This window comes from Tachypleus tridentatus, chromosome 13 (genome assembly GCF_004210375.1).
Source record: "Tachypleus tridentatus isolate NWPU-2018 chromosome 13, ASM421037v1, whole genome shotgun sequence".
NCBI lineage: Eukaryota > Metazoa > Arthropoda > Merostomata > Xiphosura > Limulidae > Tachypleus > Tachypleus tridentatus.
In genome coordinates, this window is record NC_134837.1 from 69453111 (window position 1) to 69474653 (window position 21543).

Genomic DNA, 21543 nt, shown 5'->3' on the forward strand with positions numbered 1-21543 from the left:
AATCAAATTTTTAAGTACTGTAAGATGCTGTTTCAAGCAAAGTTTTCAGTGTTTTAATTTAGTTAATTGTTGGAGAAGTCGTCACTGGTAATGATGATGTAACAGTCAAGAGGCTGTGTGAAGTATATAGGAACAAGGTTATGGACACTTTAAGACCAGTAGAAAAGTTTGGTAATTGCTTATTTGGTGAAAGTTTGTTTTGTTATTCAGTTGCTAGGCGAGTTACATGTTTGACTATCTAACAAAGCTAGTTATTAAGCTCCTTACCACTAAGGGTCTTCCTATGGTCACGGGTCAAATGTCATGTCATCGTTTTTGTATACTCACGTTCAAAATTTTATTAAATTACTATTTTATGAATGTATGCAAATAAGTTTGGTATCAAATTGTAGATTATAATTCAAATACTATTATTATAGATTAGTTAATTTTTGTTTTAATTTAAAAGTAAATAAATAATCCTACATATCAATTTTTGTGTGTCTTCTAGGTGTGTTGAATGCAGCATTGGTTCAAATTAGACATTTGTGCTATTGAAACACAAAGTATATAGTTTATTACGAATTAGGAGCTTAAATTAACAATATTGACACGCTAGAATATAAAATAAGAACATTCTATCTTTTCGATTTGCTGAGATAACACTAAATTTACTGAATCAAACACAGTAGCTTCACCCCCTCTGTCCATATTTGGAAAAACTTGCATATATTAATTTATCTATAACGAAAGAATAACCAATCAAAATTCAGAAAGTACTCTAATGTTTTTTGTTTTGTTTTTTCAGCCTTTTGAAGTATTCGGGGACCAACTCGTTATTTTAATGCTAAATTTGAAGGAGAAAGGTAAACATTCAGTTAGCTCGAAATTTCACATTTTTAGGCCTAAATATCTAGTTACTGAATGATGAATTATAGTGGTATCCCGTGGATTTAAAAGGATAATTTATGATTTTTGGTTATTTCAAAATGCATATATAAAACATACAAAATTATTTCGTTATATAGCCTCTACGTGTGAAATTATTGGTAAGGCTTAGCAATTTTCGGCAAGCAGCAAACGAGTACAAAGTTCGTAACTGGTAGATATAATTCTTTTCTAAAATTCTGTATTTACTGTTCTGTGTGTTTAGGAAGATAACTGAAATGTAAGAACTTATTTGTAAATAATAATATATGTACATATATAATGTCTTATAACTTAAATGCCACAATATTTTACGAAATACTAGTCCGCTAAACCAGCCAAGGCAGGTCATTTTATAAAGACCAGATTTATACTCTTGGATACAGTAACATGAATGCACGTGCACCACATCATAGTAACTTCTGTAATGCCACCCAAGCATGGCTGAAAGTTCAGTAAATATCAACGACACAATGACCAGGTGATTAGGGCGCTCGATTCGTAATGATGGTTGCGGGTTCTAATCCTTTTCACATCAAACGTACTCGCCCTTTCAGCTGTGGGGTGTTATAATGTTCCGATCAGTCCCACTATTCGTTCGTAAAAGAGTAGCGCAAAAGTTGGCGGTTGGTAGTGATAACTAGCTGCCTTCCCTCTAGTCTTCTACTGTTAAATTAGAGATGGCAAGTGCAGATAGCCCTTTGTAGTTTTGGGCGAAATCTAAAACAAACAATTAAAAAAAATCCTAATACTTAATTTAAAACCTGATATTTTGTATACGAAAACCTTGTTATGTTTACCAATAACCTGCAAAATGTTGTAACCGTATGCATGCATTATTTTATGCCTTGCAAGACACACTTTTTTCTTTAAAAATACCTTGAAAAATCCCCATACGTCTTCCAAGAGAAAAGTGGTGGGTTAAGGGAAAGAGGTTAGCTTTGAGTCTACTCAAAATGGCCTCTCATACAGATCGTAATCTCATTACTTACTAATTACAAGTATTTTCAATTGCATAAAACATTCATTTTAGCTAATATTGTCGATATACTGTGAGGAATATGATTATTTGACTGTGTATTTACTCAGTAGGTTGAAAAAAAGTCAAGGTTACATCAAAGTGTTGGTTAATGGGTCAAAATATTTTTTTTCTCAGAATTTTCTTTCCAAAATTAGGGTGCGTCTTCCACGATGTAGCGTCTGACAAGGCGTAAAATACGGTAATTATTCTCATGGATGCTTTCCTGGCTATGAGCTGGGTGGAACTATTACCAGCAACGTTCCCTCCAATTTTTTCATTATATATGCAGAATGAATTATTTTAATGTGCACCAGTATCAAAGCAATGTGCGTATGTGTGCTACCACGTTTTTTTAGGGGGGATATCTTAAAATCATCGACCATATTGGATCATTAGGGCCTTTACAATGCTACCAGGTGGTTATTTGGGCTTTAGGCCTATCGACTGCCATTGTTTTTAAGGACGTCAACGTGTTAAGATCCCTCATCATTACTGAGGATCTGCGCGACATTTGATTGGTTGTTGTGCAACCACGTAGCTCAAAGAGAACACCGATCACCACCACTCTTGAGAAATCGATAGTGAAGTAAAATTGGCAGCACAAGTGATTGTAGTAACGATTTTAAAACTGCAACTTTAAAATTTATGTGTGTCTCTCTATATATATTAATGTATGCTATATTTTTAATGATTTAACTCAAGTGATTGCTAGGGTACACAAGACGTTATAATCTGCAAAATTTGTGTAATGAATACGAGTGAAGTGTTCATAAGTTTCTGAGACGTATCTAGTTATAATTCAGGTCGGTGTTAATAGTGAAATTTATCGCATTTATCAGTGAGGAAATTCTGTAAATAATTTTATTTTGAGAGTTAGGGGCACCATCAGTAAGGTTAAACTTGTTTATTTTGAAGTTTTTTGTTGTTGTTTTTGTGAACCTAAGCCTACGACTTGCGACAAAGTGAACCCATATAGCTTATAGCAAACGTTATTGAAGAAATAAATCAATTCGTTATCGTTACGTGGATTGGCATTGTTTTAATCAAGTAACACCTTAACGTTTTTCTTTCATTGGCAGTTTTTATCAAATTATCTGATGACAATACTCGAACGTCGAGTCAACATAATAATAATAAATTAGTTTACCTACTCCTTTAACACAAATTGCTGTAGGCCTAGGTACAAAGGATGTTGATTGATCGAATCAAATTAATGTAGTTGCACAAAGTAATTCTTTAAGTGCGATAAAACAGGCCCAAATACCTCACAAAAACTGCTGAATTTAACTATCTTGCAAAAACGTTTATACGCTCCACAACTATATCGTACTTATAATCTAGCTTAGAATATACCAGGTAAATTTAACGTCACGTCCGTATAACTTTCTAGGCATTATATGGCCTCTAACTAACAAACAAATTCCAGCATTAAAATATAGATTATAACAATTTTTTGTTGCAGTGTAAATAGGTATTCACGTGATATGTGATTTGTTGTGCTACGCTAAACATGTACAAATTTCAGACTTAAATAACAGTAAACAATAGACAACATCAGAGCTGATAATACAATTTATTAAATCTGATTTATCAAGTACTATTGTTTGAGTGGAATTTTCAGAAACTTTAATTAACATGCTTTTAATCGATGTTTAAAAATAATACTTTTTTAGAGGTCTAGATCACGTCATATACCTTAAACTGACCTCTAGGTATCTGACATAACCTTCAGAGGTCTTTAAAACTGATTATTGTTGAATATAACAATCAACTATTCCTCAAGTAAATCTTACAAAGTTATATAATATACATTTTCAAAACATTGATTCATGTGTATTAGAATAATTCAAAATGTTATAGATTTAGGAAAACTGTATACATATATATTGTTTTGTATTTCACAAAAAATTCATTTTTAAACTCCAGTACACTTGTTTTCACACATCCAATGATGACAAACATATCTCAGGTTTCTGGATTAATTACTTCAATTATGCATAAGAGAATACTCCATTTAAAAACTTGCTTTATGCCATTTTTCTAAACTAAATTTCATGTCGTGGTTATCAGAAGCAGTTTAGACAGTCTCGGGTCTGCAGTTAGAAAGTGATTAAATTCATTGCATACTATCCATTAGATCTCCCAGGGCCCGAGATACAAAACTTGTTTGGACTTTTTTTTCTCATTTATTTAAAGACTGACACATTATACTTAAATTTACGTTTTCCTCTGCTGCATTGCGACTGATATTCGACCAATGTAGTAAACTAACTACATCGCTACACTCGAGTCCCATCTCAAATAATAGCTCAATAACGGTTAAATTGTCTGTCAGGACTCAAAATCCCTTCATACCCACTAACAGGATCTGGTACCTTCATTTTCTACAAATTAAGCTCTGATTATAGTTATTGTACAATTTAATTCCACACGTCGCTGGAATGTTTAACCTTTGATCTTTAATAACTTTTATATTCAAAATTCTGTAGCTTGTTTTGTTAAACAAGCAACTAACAACAACAACAAAATAAAATAGGGTTGTTGTTGTGTTTGAATTTCGCACAAAGCTACACGAAGGCTATCTGCGCTAGCCGTCCCAAATTTAGAAGTGTATGACTAGAGGGAAGGCAGCTAGTCTTCACCATTCACCGTTAACTCTTGGTCTACTCTTTTACCAACGAACAGTAGGATTGACCGTAACATTATAACGCCCTTACGACTAAAAAAGGCGGGCAAGTTTGGTGTGATAGGGATTCGAACCTGAAACCCACAGATTAGGGAGTCGAGCTCCTAACCTTCTGGCCATGCCAGGCAAATAAAAGGGACTTAGAACACTAAATGAGTATGTAACAAATTAGAGATAATGACTTGATTTAAAACATTATTAGTTATATACTTATTCAATCAAAACGATAAGAATCGAAACATTAACCTTTATTAAACAGCATATACTTTTTTTCTTTCTTGCAAGTTATAGCCCTAGGTACAACTTTGGGACGTAATAGCAAAGCATTTCTTAATTTCATAATAATGTTTAAATCTTCATCATAATAAGAGTTCATGTCACTTATTAAAGGGAGCCTGAAAGTGTTCATTAAAGTACCTATAAATTATATGAACTTAACGTTACAAGTATCCAAGTTTTCAAGCGTATATTTTGGAAATATTTATTTAATCAAATAGGAAAAAAACTACTTAACTATAAACAAAACAAACATGCTTTCAAAAAATGTTGATGTGATATTTGATACAATTTAGCTTAACCTAACATTTGACTGTTTTCTAAACAACACAAGTTTTTAAGAACACGGACAAATTATACATTACATTGCTTAGGCTTCTTATTCCATGTAACCTTTTTAAACGCTAGATCTTTTTCCTGATAAGAAAGTACTTTTAACAAATAATATGAACTTAAATGCATCGTACACGACTGTTCATGTTAAGCCTAAAACCATGTAATAAAATAACTTAAGTCAGCACCACTCCTATTCACGACTATCGCTTATTAAATACAGTGAAGCAGTTTTGCACCAAAATAAAATTCCTTATATTAACAAGTTTTGGTTTTGAAAACTGAAGTGAAAACTATTTGTATGGCGTAGGGTTTAAGAGGCAAAACAAAATACTATATATTCTCATACGCTAAATACCAAAAGGAAATAATGACACTGAAGAGAATAGCCGTTTTAAGTGAAATACAAAACATTCTTTTGTCTCGTCATTTCTTTCTATCACACACAAAATAAAAAGAAAAAATAATAATTCAAACATTTCTGTGTTTAATAAGACCATTAGTGTACGTGATTCAGTACAAAATGTTTTTTTATGTCATATTTTACCAAAATTTCTTTCCAAGTTCCAATCAAAATTTCTAAGATATTTTGGAATAATAAACATTTGGTTAAAAACTAACAAGCTGTTGTCCAATAATTTAGATAAAATCTTCACTATTTCCTATTACTTCCTTAATTTTAATACATTATTAAAATTCTAGGTCTAAACTTCAAGTATGATAAATTTTTGTTTTCAGTTAGTATGAAATTATTAGCCTAAACTGAATAAACTAAAATGTCGCCTTCCTGTTTATGTTACAGAGTTATATAAAAAACGTTTCACCTACTTGGATCTTGAACTTTTTGGTCAGGTATTATAAATATTTACCTTTATTTTATTTTTTACATTTGTTCAACCTTGTTAGCATTGTTTGTCTAAAAGCGTGTAAACTCACTGTGTTGCTTATTGCCATCTGTGAATTAAATTGTAAAGTTGTAAATTGTAATGTGTTGGAAAATAAATAACATTTTTATGATTGTCTCAGTACTGACAACCTGAACAACAAAAGTAATAGTTAAAGCAAAATACTTTTTAATAATATATTACGTACTAAATTAAAAATGAAATAAAGATTTTACACAAAAAATATAATGATAGATGACGCAAGACGCAAATAATTTAAATTTAATTTAAATATTGAGCACCTGAAGTAAGTCGATTTTAACGTTTAAAGCTGTACTGGCAGAGACAGACACCAAAATGTTATGACAAGAAATTAGTTGTATAACAAATATTACGACAGTTACCTCACTGAAAAATAATTAGATTACTGTACAAATAAGAATAATAGCAAAAGTTCATAAACATACATATATATATATATATATTTGTGTGGGTATGTAAATATATCACTCACACAACAAACAAACACTTAAAGCGTAAAATATGAGAGCTACTGGCATTTACTGAAGTAAGGGTTAACAAATGTAAAGCCTTCAAACTCGCTTCCGGTCAAGTTGTTGATCACCACAGGGTCAGCAGGGGTCAAAGTGACCTTAGCATTAGTGAAGGTTGGATCAAAGTTCTCCCCAGCTTTTGGATTTTTCTAAGAAAAGAAAATATTATTAACACTGATACAGTGCTAACAGGTATTATAAAAATGAAAATATTATCAACACTGATACAGTGCTAACAGGTATTATAAAAATGCTGAAAAATATTTAGGATTTTTTTTTTTCTGGATTAGTCAAACAAAACAATATGTATACATACTGATTGCAGCGGTACTTTTCTTATATTAATATAAACAATGCAAACAACAGCAATATTTGATGTTATACTGCCTACAATATTAATCACCATTAAACTTTACTTCATAATACCTTGTAATTTCGTAGATTTACCACCGTTCCACCCGAGGACGGATAATTAGAAGACATACTAGAGTGCCAGTACAGTTTGTTTTTTGTTGTTTTTTAATTTCGCACAAAGCTACTCGATGTCTATCTGCGCTAGCCGTCTCTAATTTAGCAGTGTCAGAGTAGAGGGAAGGCAGCTAGTCATCACCACCCGCCGCCAACTCTTGGGCTACTCTTTTACCAACGAATAGTTGGATTGACCGTAACATTATAACGCTCCCACGACTGAAAGAGCGAGCATGTTTGAGGCGACGGGGATTCGAACCCGCGACCTTCGGATTACGAGTCGCACGCCTTAACACGCTTGGTTACTGAACAGTTTGAAGAGAATATCTAAGTGGATCAGTTTATCACAGTTGATGATCAATTACTGCAAGAGAGAATTATTATTATTTCAAATATATTTCTAATTTTGTAGTCGAATGTAATAATTTGTTTTTGTGTGTTTTCATTATTTACAATAAATTAAAAAATATCTTAATTTCCATAACGTGAACTCCTTTTCCAAGCCAGCGAAGCATAGTTATAATTAATTATACTCACCATAAAGCACTGGCATTACTCTTATTATATTTTTAACACTACATCGCTAATTCAATCCCTGAGGGTTTTTCAATGAAAATCAAGAACGCATGTTGGTATTTCAATACACTAAGTCTGCTATATTCATTGTCGACGACGCGTTTCACTCAACACAGAGCTCGTCACGCCAGAGAGGATACAACAAACACTGTTGTGGTCGAAACATTATTTACAGTGGTGGGAAATATTTATTGAATAACCCAATTTTGCACAATCTTCAGGCCTGTTTTAGGCCCTAACGCATGTAGGTGCATAGGTGCAAGTATATTACGTGGACGATGCAGTACTTTCTAATTTTTACATCAACAGGTTTATAGGCTGTTCGGCATTGCATCAGCTGTTTTGTGACTCATAAATATAAATTCGTATTAAGAGTCAGTTTAGAATCTTATCTGCTATAACGTGTATGGGTAACAGTACGACGGACAGAGGTTGAGAATTAATTCCGTAGAAGAAAGCACTCATTGTTTCTTGTAGAAGAGGTCAGCTTTTGACAAGACACATTGCTGTAAGAAATACATTTAATAAGGCTACTACGAGCAGCTTTGAGAGGCTGGCTGTGTAGAGAGTAGGAGAGAAGGAATAGGAAAAAGCTTCCTTAAATCGTGTTCTGAAATATATGAGGCTGTAGATATATTTGACTGGCTTCAAAACAGCATGGCACGAAACACCAGGGTTCACTGTCACTGCGACATTGTGCGGTCTTACCTGTGTTCAATCAGTTTCCCAGCAAGACAGCCAACTAAGACCCCCCACCCTCACTAACAAGATGAAGTTCAACTGGATCAAAGGACATGTTGAATGGATTGAAGCAATGTGGAACGAAGTGATATAACCAGACTGTTCCAAGTTCAAACTGCAGGAGTGTGATGGGACGAGTTTCATGTTTGAATGTAACTATGAAGTAGCAGCAGAGTCAGACTGTATGTATATCTTTATCTATTATTAAGTCATCTCCTTCAAGTAAGTATTGTGATTTCTGTATATATTTTTAACTTACAAATATTCTACTTTATAAATTCCAGTAGATTGAAACGTGCTAAAAACTAATGGTAGGATTCTGTACATAAAGTCACTTTCTACAATAAATGCCTGAAATTTAAATGAGATATCAATCACTTTGCTTCTTATCAATCTTGTTTACAAAGAAGTTTCTCACTTCTATTTTAAAATTTATTTTAAATAACTAAATTTTAGATTATTGTCTGAAGTATCAAGTAATGAATAATTATGTTTTAATGCAGGGTCTTTTCACATCTTTATTTAGGTTTTGATATTTCTAAAATATGATAGTGTTAGGTTTAGCGTATAGTGGATTGTTTACTTTTGTCTAATTGTACAATACCCTAACCCAAAGGCCCGGCATGGCCAGGTGGTTAAGACACTCGACTCATAACCTGAGGGTCGCAGGTCTGAATCCCCGTCACACCAAACATGCTCGCCCTTTCAGCCATGGGAGCGTAATAAAGCGACGGTTAATCCCATTATTCGTTGGTGAAAGAGTAGTCCAAGAGTTGGCGGTGGGTGATAATGATTAGCTGCCTTCCCTCTAGTCTTACACTGCTAACTTAGGGACGACTAGTGCAGACAGCCCTCTTGTAGCTTTGCGCGAAATTCAAACCAAACCAAACTAAATCCTAACTCAATGTTTCAAATAAAGCTACACCTCCCTCAGTCATCTGTTCATTTTCAGAACTTACAATCTTAGGTTTAAACGGAGGCTGAATTTCTTGATCTTCAATCTTCTGCCAATCTATCCTCCTGAAGAAGGGATGATTACGAACATCTTCTTTCCCAGTAGGCCCACATCCCAATCTCTTCAAAGGAGTTTTCGTTAAAAACTAAATTACAAACAAGCTTGTTAAAACCAAAGAAAAAAATGATAATTTGTTACATATTAACAAAGTGGTTTGATATCTTGAAACTAACAACGAATTATTAGCGGTTTCTAATGAAAGAGAAGCACAAATAACAGTGGTTTAAGATTTAGAAATTAAAGAAAATGAAAGAGGGCGCGAAGACCACAGTGGTTTAACACCTTGAAATTAAGGAACGGATACTGGTAATTTTTGTGTTGTTTCTTACAGTGTAAATTTCATATTATTTTATTTTAAATTCTGTATCTTTGGGTAAAATATTTTAAAAAAATCTGGAAATATTCAATCAGGTTCAGAACGTTTCTCACACACACATTAACTTACTCCTTTACAGATATCCTTGGCTTCTTTTGATAAAAACTTTGGGTACGAGACATTCTGGTCAATGATGGAAGCAAATAAGTCTTCTTCATCTTCTCCATCGAAGGGAGGCTGATAAAGAAGCTGACGCTTATCATCTTTACACTGTTTTACATATATTTAATTATACTGTTTAACTGTTTTTATTCAATGTAAAAAGAATATGTAACGTGATGTGACAAACATTTATCCCAAATTTTATATTAATAAGTACCCCTATCGGTGAAAAAGAAAACGGAGGGAGTAACTTGTTTTAAGTTCGCCAAGTTTAAACTCTACCAGATAAATATAATCTTTATATAAATAGCTACTTATAAGTTTAATTGTTCAACACCAGGTGAGCAGCACTAATATTCTAAAATATTTTATTATAAGTAGATTTAAATTACAGAAAATCTATCAGTTGCATTTTCAAGGATTTTGGTAAATAAATCTATTACAATCAGTGATTAAAGTGGAAATACTCAGCTGGGAGGAGAGGGCGAGAACCTAACCACCTAGATAATTTCTTTTAATAGAATCGATTACGTACTATAAACTTTTATTAAATATGTACTGTAACCATGGAAACGTCACCAGCAGTTTTGACAACAACCAGAATCGTACAACCTTTGATGATAAGGTAGAAAGGTAAATACACCCAACACTCACAGATCCCTACTTGTAGAGTCTATTTTCACCACTGAAGACTACTTTTAACAGGGTCCGGCATGCCCGTAGTGCGAGGGTCGCGGGTTCAAATCCCTGTCGCACCAAACCTGTTCGTCCTTTCAGCCGTGGGTGTTATAATGTTACGGTCAACCCCACTATTTATTGGTAAAAGAGTAGCACAAGAATTGGCGGTGGTAGTAATGACTAACTGCCTTCCCTCTAATCTTACTCCGCTAAATTACGGCTAGCGTAGATAACCCTCGTGTAGCTTTGCCCGAAATTCAACACGAACAAACAAAACTTTGAATATGTATTCTTATAAATACCATCATAATATGTATTCTATAAGGTTGTTTTAATTTCTTTTGCCTTCTTGCTTCATATCTCTTGGAGGCTTTCTATGCGTGTGTGAGTTGGGGGGGGGACTAATCACCTTTTGACCACTGTTTACATTGTAGAAATATGGGGTACAATTTTATAACAATGAAAACCAAAACCTACCTGACCGACTAGCATTTCGTACAAAAGAACTCCATAGGCCCACCAGTCGACTGAAATATTATATGGCTCGTACAGAATTATCTACAATGAACGAAATATCAATTGCGATTTAAGTGTTATCTTCATCTGATATCTTAATAATCAGAAGGTGAACATAGCTTCTGTATGTTAGTTCCTGAACAAAATTGTTACTAGAATAAATAATAAGAATACACGTAGACTTGGAACATTGTGTTTGACTGACAAATGGAAGTGTAAGCTTACAGCTTTGTTCTTAAAGGACAAACAGATCCGTAAACTTACAGCTTTGTTCTTAAGGACAAACAGATCTATAAGCTTACATCTTTGTTCTTAAAGGACAAACAGATCTGTAAACTTACAGCTTTGTTCTTAAAGGACAAACAGATCTGTAAACTTACAGCTTTGTTCTTAAAGGACAAACAGATCTGTAAACTTACAGCTTTGTTCTTAAAAGTCAAACATTCTATTTCAAGTTTACATTTTGTTATGCGTAACAAAAGAAATGAATTCTTCGAAACCATCGTGAAAACTCAGATTCGCTACTTTGTGATAAAGACAGAAAGATTCTTTTGTTACTGACACATATAATTGAAACGAATAGTAATAATAGCTATTTCTTGTGTCACTGAGAATAATATACTTAATATACTGAGACATTAATATGTAACTTGAACATGCACATCCGGAAAGATTAATAGAAATAGCATAAACACATTTTAACACCAGAAGCTAATTATAAAACTTGAAATTTGCAAGTCTGAATGCCACTAAAGAAATACGTTACCTCTGGAGCTATGTAATCAGGAGTTCCACAAAATGTTCTTGTCGTTTGATTGTTCAAAATTCCTTCTTTACACATTCCAAAATCTGCGATTTTGATATGACCGTTTTCATCGAGAAGTATGTTGTCAAGTTTGAGGTCTCTGTAATGGAATACAAATAAATATTATGAAGGTACTGAAAGTATCAATGTGCGCGTTACGATAGCTTTAGTTTAATATTTTATCACCATATTCTCTGGCGTCTTCACAGTGTTTTCTGAAGATAATGTGACCCTTCAGCTACACTGTACAGGCCTAGAGATCTTTACTTCTGGAAACTAATGAAGTAGGGTGATTGATATGTTTTTTTTTTGTTTTTTTTATTAACGACACCCTTCTTCAAAACTGATTTTTCTTTTCGGAAACGATTCGAAAGTAAGTAGAAGACCGACATCTTTACTTCCTTAAATAGGCTAAGCGCGGTTTACTGGTTAACGCAGTGGTTTCAAACTTTTCTCCGCACTTTCGGAATGAAAATTTGCTTGCGCCACATTGATTTTTTATTGATGAAAATACATTCAAAACGAAAAAATCAACTCTAGCAGTGCTTTATTCACAACATAGAACACAACTGCATCATAATATGATCATGAGACATCCAGAAAGTATAAAACAGCGCAACTACATGATTCATTCACAAAATATACAGATTCAATGAGAAGTGTGAGCTTGTTTTTTGTGTGGTACTCTCGTTTATATTGGGTCTAATGTGAGACAAACAAATTCCCTATCTATCCATCAAGCACAAATAAGCCTTTCTTTTTTCTGGTCTTTGATATTTGTACCAGAGCTGAAAATCCCTGTTTACAACAATATGTCGTGGAGAATTGTAGAAGAATGGATTAGGCACTTGAAGAAATGCGTGGATATTGTTCTGGTTGTATATCCATAAAGAGTCCAGTGATATACTGCTGTGTTTCAATTTCTAGGTTCGATCACTCGAAATGTATTCCATTTCCTCACCATCATTTAATGTCAGGTCTGAACAGTTAGAATTCAAAGTCTTTAAGTCGAATCTTTCTGTAGACAACGGTGAGAAGTACTTTTCTATCTGTGTTGCAAGACATTCCTGTATGAGGCCGTACATTTCATTGTTTTAAAACTTCTTATCAGTGCGAACATTATGTTGTATTGCTCTTCAGAAGTAGAGCTGAGGCTTTTTTTTAATACAATTAGTTTGTCTGTAGTCGTGAAAATATTGTCATCACAACCTTGCATACTGGTGTTGAGCACATTGAACCGGGAAAAGATATCAGCCAATTATGCCAGCTTTGCACACCAGTCATTCTCATCCAGATGGTGGTACAATGGGTTCCCTTCTTATTCAAAAAAAAAAAAAAAAAATGCTCTGAGCTCGATCTTCAGTTCCAACACCCGATTTAAAACTTTTCCTTGAGACAACCAGCGAACCAGGTTGTGCAGAATTAGGCATTGGTATTCTGATTCGACGAGCCTATTTCAGCACTCTGCTCAACCTACTGGCAGGGTTTTGAAGACGACAATTTCGGATCACAACGTGGACTTGGATCATCCTAATCCTCACTTAATTCTCTTGCTCTCACATTGGAAAAATATCTGTCAATCATCTGCAAATAAAAAAAACACATTAATTTCCGTACATTAATTTTTTTTGAAAATGTCTCTAAATTTTGATTGACCTTGAATTTTCTCGCCACACCTTAAATTCTCTCGCGCTGCACTGTTTGGGAACCACTAAGTTAACGAGGTCGACCTGCAAACGATACGTTCGAGCTGCGATAAGCCTCTGGAGACCCTACACATATTACCTATGACAGTCAACATTAAGAGAAATTGTACAGGTTGTTCATGACAGGTTGTTCTCAGTTGTTGCTTCCCTTTTTGTAAGTTCTAGGTTAGAAGTGCCTCAGATCACAGTGCAATTAACAAACATCAAATTTCTTTAAGCCTGAAGGTTATTTAAAGTTGTTAATCTGAGTATCACTTTTCTGTAACCATCGTCACCATACTGCTTCATTAAACCGTTAGGGGTAATATACTCTCAAGATGATCTTCCTTTTCGAAAAGATAACAAAAGGTTTAACTTTAAAATAAATAATTTGTGAATTTTTATCATTAAGAAAAAAAGAAAAACACGAGAAACTAACCTGTAAATTATCCCTTGACTGTGAAGGAAGAACAATCCGATAGCAATTTCCGCTGCGTAAAATCTGGTATAAAATAATCATCACAATGTAGTGTAAATATATAACAATTAATCATAGTATAGTGTAAATATATAACAATCATAGTGTGGCGTAAATAAATAACAATTATAGTGTAATGTAAATACATAACAATAATGGTGAAGCGTAAATACATAACAATTATAGTGTAATGTAAATACATAACAATCATAGTGTAGCGTAAATATATAACAATCATAGTCTAGCGTATATAACAACAATCATAGTGTAGCGTAAATATATAACAATCATAGTGAAGCGTAAATACATAACAATTATAGTGTAGTGTAAATACATAACAATTATAGTGTAGTGTAAATTCATAACAATCATAGTGTACTGTAGTGTATATATGTAACAATTATAGTATAGTGTAAATACATAACAATTAAAGCCTGGTATGGCCGAGCGCGATAAGGCATGCGCTCGTAATCTGAGGGTCGCGGGTTCGCATCCGAGTTGCGCTAAACATGCTCGCCCTCCCAGCCGTGAGGGAGCGTTATAATGTGACGGTCAATCCCACTTTTCGTTGGTAAAAGAGTAGCCCAAGAGTTGGCGGTGGGTGGTGATGACTAGCTGCCTTCCCTCTAGTCTTACACTACTAAATTAGGGACGGCTAGCACAGATAGCCCTCGAGTAGCTTTGTGCGAATTTCAAAACAAACAAACATAACAATTACAGTGTAGTGTATATATGTAACAATCATAGTGTAGTGTAAATACACATAATCATATTGTAGGGTAAATACATAACAGTTATAGTGTATCATAAATACATAATAATTATAGTGTAGTGTAAATACATAACAAATGTAGTGTAGTGTAGTGTATATATATGTAACAATTATAGTGTAGTGTAAATACGTAACAATCATAGTGTAGTGTAAATACGTAACAGTTATAGTGTAGTGTAAATACACATAACAGTTATAGTGATAGTGTAAATACGTAACAGTCATAGTGTAGTGTAAATACATAACAGTTATAGTGTAGTGTAAATATATAACAAATCATTGTGTGAGTGTAAAGAATACAAATATATAACAATTATAGTGTAGTGTAGATACATAACGATCGTAGTACAGCTGGTGTTTTGCACAATTCTTTTCTATAAAGAATCTGTAAACTGAAGTAAGAAGGTTATTCATGAGATATAAATTTAGGAGAATATTTGAAGCCAAACACAAACATGTTCACATTAGGTTTGTCACTAAAAGACACAAGCATGACATGCAGAACTAAAACATGGGACAATAAGATGTTCCCTGCGCTTCTCTTTAATTTTTTCGTGAACTCTAAAATTCTTCACTACACAATACAACAATGCTATTATTTATTTATTTGTTGTAGTTAAGTAGATAGCTACAAATGTGCAGCGTGCATTCTGTGATGTGCTCACAACGAGTATCGAAACCTGATTTTTTAGCGGTATTAGCCTTCACACTTACCGCTCTGCTAGAAAAGATTATGAGACAATAACTACCAAGAAAACATTTTTTTTCAATGTGCAATGTGCAAACGGTGCTTACGCTAAAATAAAAGAAAAATATAATGTATAACGTACAAGAGAAATATAATGAAGAAAGCTAGTAAAAGTTACAGGAATAGCTACTTACACGGCCACAGGTTCTTTGAATTTTCCGGTCTGCTGGATCTGGAACATCAGGTCTCCCTACTAACATATTCCATTACAAAATACAGTCGATCCTATAGATAAGTAATCACTTATTTTTTTATCAGGTAGATATTTCAACCACAAATATTCCATTCTATCATATCAGATGTGATTAAAATATGACAAATATATTTTAGGATTTTTCTTTACAAACAATAATAAAATTCTATAGCCACAAAAGAATACGGTATCACGTGTTTCGTTCCAGAATTCGGAGAAACTGTCTGTCTTTTTCAATGCCTACCTACCGTTTTCGAAACTCGGTATTTAACGTTATAAGCCTTCAGATTTATCGTATTGTCTGATTTTATAGACTACCAACAACGATGTAGCTGATAGATGTCTCTCTAGTCACTAATTACCAACAGTAGTGTGGCAGACACGTGAAGTCAAACGACTATTTTCATACAATACTAACAGTAGTGAAGTTCACACGTAAACCTATAAACAATAACTTTCATAAATTATTAACAATGGTATAGCTAATGTTTGAAGGTATAAACAGTCACTTTCGTGGGACACTTAAAACAATATTTTTATGTATTAGTAACAACAATGAAGGTTATAAACCACCATTTTCATGGATTAGTAATTACAATGAAGGTTGTAAACTACCGTTTTCAAGGATTAGTAATAACAATGAAGGTTGTAAACTACCGTTTTCAAGGATTAGTAACAACAATGAAGGTTGTAAACCACTATTTTCATGGAATAGTAACAACAATGAAGGTTGTAAACCACTGTTTTCATGGATTAGTAACAACAGTGAAGGTTGTAAACTACCGTTTTCAAGGATTAGTAACAATGAAGGTTGTAAACCCGTTTTCAAGGATTAGTAATAACAATGAAGGTTGTAAACTACCGTTTTCAAGGATTAGTAACAACAATGAAGGTTGTAAACCACTGTTTTCATGGATTATTAACAATGAAGGTTGTAAACCACCGTTTTCATGGATTAGTAACAACAATGAAGGTTGTAAACCACTATTTTCATGGATTAGTAACAACAATAAAGGTTGTAAACCACTGTTTTCATGGATTAGTAAACAACAGTGAAGGTTGTAAACCACTATTTTCATGGATTAGTAACAACAATGAAGGTTGTAAACCACTGTTTTCATGGATTAGTAACAATGAAGGTTGGTTGTAAACTACCGTTTTCAAGGATTAGTAATAACAATGAAGGTTGTAAACTACCGTTTTCAAGGATTAGTAACAACAATGAAGGTTGTAAACCACTATTTTCATGGATTAGTAATAACAATGAAGGTTGTAAACCACTATTTTCATGGATTAGTAATAACAATGAAGGTTGTAAACCACTATTTTCATGGATTAGTAACAACAGTGAAGGTTGTAAACCACTGTTTTCATGGATTATTATTAACAGTGAAGGTTGTAAACCACTATTTTCATGGATTAGTAACAACAGTGAAGGTTGTAAACCACTGTTTTCATGGATTAGTAACAACAGTGAAGGTTGTAAACTACCGTTTTCAAGGATTAGTAATAACAATGAAGGTTGTAAACCACTGTTTTTCATGGATTAGTAACAACAGTGAAGGTTGTAAACCTACCATTTTCATGGATTAGTAACAACAATGAAGGTTGTAAACCACTGTTTTCATGGATTATTATTAACAGTGAAGGTTTGTAAACCACTGTTTTCATGGATTATTATTAACAATGAAGGTTGTAAACCACCGTTTTCATGGATTAGTAACAACAATGAAGGTTGTAAACTACCATTTTTCATGTATTAGTAACAACAATGAAGGTTGTAAACTACCATTTTCATGGAGAATTAGTAACAACAATGAAGGTTGTAAACCACCACTGTTTTCTTCATGGATTAGTATTAACAATGAAGGTTGTAAACTACCGTTTTCATGGATTAGTATTAACAATGAAGGTTGTAAACCACTGTTTTCATGGATTAGTATTAACAATGAAGGTTGTAAACCACTGTTTTTCATGGATTAGTAACAACAGTGAAGGTTGTAAACTACCGTTTTCATGGATTAGTAACATGTAATGAAGGTTGTAAACCACTTTATTTTCATGGATTAGTAATAACAATGAAGGTTGTAAACCACTATTTTCATGGATTAGTAACAACAATGAAGGTTGTAAACCACTGTTTTCATGGATTATTATTAACAATGAAGGTTGTAAACTACCGTTTTCAAGGATTAGTAATAACAATGAAGGTTGTAAACTACCGTTTTCATGGATTATTATTAACAATGAAGGTTGTAAACCACTATTTTCATGGATTAGTAACAACAATGAAGGTTGTAAACCACTGTTTTCATGGATTAGTAACAACAGTGAAGGTTGTAAACCACCGTTTTTCATGGATTAAGCCAATGGCACAATGAAGGTTGTAAACCACTGTTTTCATGGATTAGTAATAACAATGAAGGTTGTAAACCACCGATTTAAGGGATTAGTAACAACAATGAAGGTTGTAAAATTATAACACTATTTTCATAGGTTGTGGACCATGCAATGAAGGTTGTAAACCACTGTTTTCATGGATTAGTAACAACAGTGAAGGTTGTAAACTACCGTTTTCAAGGATTAGTAATAACAATGAAGGTTGTAAACTACCGTTTTCAAGTTATATATGTAACAATGAAGGTTGTAAACCACTATTTTCATGGATTAGTAACAACAATGAAGGTTGTAAACCACTGTTTTCATGGATTAGTAACAACAGTGAAGGTTGTAAACTACCGTTTTCAAGGATTAGTAACAACAATGAAGGTTGTAAACCACTATTTTCATGGATTAGTAATAACAATGAAGGTTGTAAACCACTATTTTCATGGATTAGTAACAACAATGAAGGTTGTAAACCACTGTTTTCATGGATTATTATTAACAATGAAGGTTGTAAACCACCGTTTTCATGGATTAGTAATAACAATGAAGGTTGTAAACCACTATTTTCATGGATTAGTAACAACAATGAAGGTTGTAAACCACTATTTTCATGGATTAGTAACAACAGTGAAGGTTGTAAACCACTATTTTCATGGATTAGTAACAACAATGAAGGTTGTAAACCACTGTTTTCATGGATTATTATTAACAATGAAGGTTGTAAACCACTATTTTCATGGATTAGTAATAACAATGAAGGTTGTAAACCACTATTTTCATGGATTAGTAACAACAGTGAAGGTTGTAAACCACTGTTTTCATGGATTAGTAACAACAATGAAGGTTGTAAACTACCGTTATCAAGGATTAGTAATAACAATGAAGGTTGTAAACTACCGTTTTCAAGGATTAGTAATAACAATGAAGGTTGTAAACTACCGTTTTAAAGGATTAGTAACAACAATGAAGGTTGTAAACCACTATTTTCATGGATTAGTAACAACAATGAAGGTTGTAAACCACTGTTTTCATGGATTAGTAACAACAGTGAAGGTTGTAAACTACCGTTTTCAAGGATTAGTAATAACAATGAAGGTTGTAAACTACCGTTTTCAAGGATTAGTAATAACAATGAAGGTTGTAAACCACTATTTTCATGGATTAGTAACAACAATGAAGGTTGTAAACCACTGTTTTCATGGATTAGTAACAACAGTGAAGGTTGTAAACTACCGTTTTCAAGGATTAGTAACAACAATGAAGGTTGTAAACCACTATTTTCATGGATTAGTAATAACAATGAAGGTTGTAAACCACTATTTTCATGGATTAGTAACAACAATGAAGGTTGTAAACCACTGTTTTCATGGATTATTATTAACAATGAAGGTTGTAAACCACTATTTTCATGGATTAGTAATAACAATGAAGGTTGTAAACCACTATTTTCATGGATTAGTAACAACAGTGAAGGTTGTAAACCACTGTTTTCATGGATTAGTAACAACAATGAAGGTTGTAAACTACCGTTATCAAGGATTAGTAATAACAATGAAGGTTGTAAACTACCGTTTTCAAGGATTAGTAATAACAATGAAGGTTGTAAACTACCGTTTTAAAGGATTAGTAACAACAATGAAGGTTGTAAACCACTATTTTCATGGATTAGTAACAACAATGAAGGTTGTAAACCACTGTTTTCATGGATTAGTAACAACAGTGAAGGTTGTAAACTACCGTTTTCAAGTATTAGTAATAACAATGAAGGTTGTAAACTACCGTTTTCAAGGATTAGTAATAACAATGAAGGTTGTAAACCACTATTTTCATGGATTAGTAACAACAATGAAGGTTGTAAACCACTGTTTTCATGGATTAGTAACAACAGTGAAGGTTGTAAACTACCGTTTTCAAGGATTAGTAAAAACAATGAAGGTTGTAAACCACTATTTTCATGGATTAGTAATAACAATGAAGGTTGTAAACCACTGTTTTCATGGATTATTATTAACAATGAAGGTTGTAAACCACCGTTTTCATGGATTAGTAACAACAATGAAGGTTGTAAACCACTATTTTCATGGATTAGTAACAACAATGAAGGTTGTAAACCACTGTTTTCATGGATTAGTAACAACAGTGAAGGTTGTAAACCACTATTTTCATGGATTAGTAATAACAATGAAGGTTGTAAACCACTGTTTTCATGTTATTATTAACAATGAAGGTTGTAAACCACCGTTTTCATGGATTAGTAACAATGAAGGTTGTAAACCACTATTTTCATGGATTAGTAACAACAGTGAAGGTTGTAAACCACTGTTTTCATGGATTAGTAACAACAATGAAGGTTGTAAACCACTATTTTCATGGATTAGTAACAACAATGAAGGTTGTAAACTACCGTTTTCAAGGATTAGTAACAACAATGAAGGTTGTAAACCACTATTTTCATGGATTAGTAACAACAATGAAGGTTGTAAACCACTGTTTTCATGGATTAGTAACAACAGTGAAGGTTGTAAACCACTATTTTCATGGATTAGTAACAACAGTGAAGGTTGTAAACCACTGTTTTCATGGATTAGTAACAACAGTGAAGGTTGTAAACTACCATTTTCATGGATTAGTAACAACAATGAAGGTTGTAAACCACCGTTTTCATGGATTAGTAAGAACAATGAAGGTTGTAAACTACCGTTTTCAAGGATTGGTAATAACAATGAAGGTTGTAAACCACTGTTTTCATGGATTATTATTAACAATGAAGGTTGTAAACCACCGTTTTCATGGATTAGTAACAACAATGAAGGTTGTAAACCACTATTTTCATGGATTAGTAACAACAATGAAGGTTGTAAACCACTATTTTCATGGATTAGTAACAACAGTGAAGGTTGTAAACCACTGTTTTCATGGATTAGTAACAACAATGAAGGTTGTAAACCACTATTTTCATGGATTAGTAACAACAATGAAGGTTGTAAACTACCGTTTTCAAGGATTAGTAACAACAATGAAGGTTGTAAACCACTATTTTCATGGATTAGTAACAACAATGAAGGTTGTAAACCACTGTTTTCATGGATTAGTAACAACAGTGAAGGTTGTAAACCACTATTTTCATGGATTAGTAACAACAGTGAAGGTTGTAAACCACTGTTTTCATGGATTAGTAACAACAGTGAAGGTTGTAAACTACCATTTTCATGGATTAGTAACAACAATGAAGGTTGTAAACCACCGTTTTCATGGATTAGTAAGAACAATGAAGGTTGTAAACTACCGTTTTCAAGGATTGGTAATAACAATGAAGGTTGTAAACCACTGTTTTCATGGATT

General features: G+C 33.2%; 1 protein-coding gene across 1 annotated transcript in view; it reads right to left on the reverse strand.

Annotated features, from left to right (window-relative positions):
• Window positions 1-6520: 6520 nt before the first annotated feature.
• LOC143236178 (protein kinase C, brain isozyme-like) overlaps window positions 6521-21543 on the reverse strand; it is a 67090-nt gene continuing 52067 nt past the window's right edge. The window contains exons 8-14 of the mRNA XM_076474465.1: window positions 15755-15810; window positions 14062-14124; window positions 11899-12037; window positions 11094-11174; window positions 9906-10013; window positions 9405-9545; window positions 6521-6809 (exon numbers count right to left, since the gene is read on the reverse strand). Coding sequence (XP_076330580.1) covers window positions 6657-6809; window positions 9405-9545; window positions 9906-10013; window positions 11094-11174; window positions 11899-12037; window positions 14062-14124; window positions 15755-15810 — 741 coding nt within the window. The 3' untranslated portion in view covers window positions 6521-6656. The remainder of the gene's footprint in view (window positions 6810-9404; window positions 9546-9905; window positions 10014-11093; window positions 11175-11898; window positions 12038-14061; window positions 14125-15754; window positions 15811-21543) is intronic.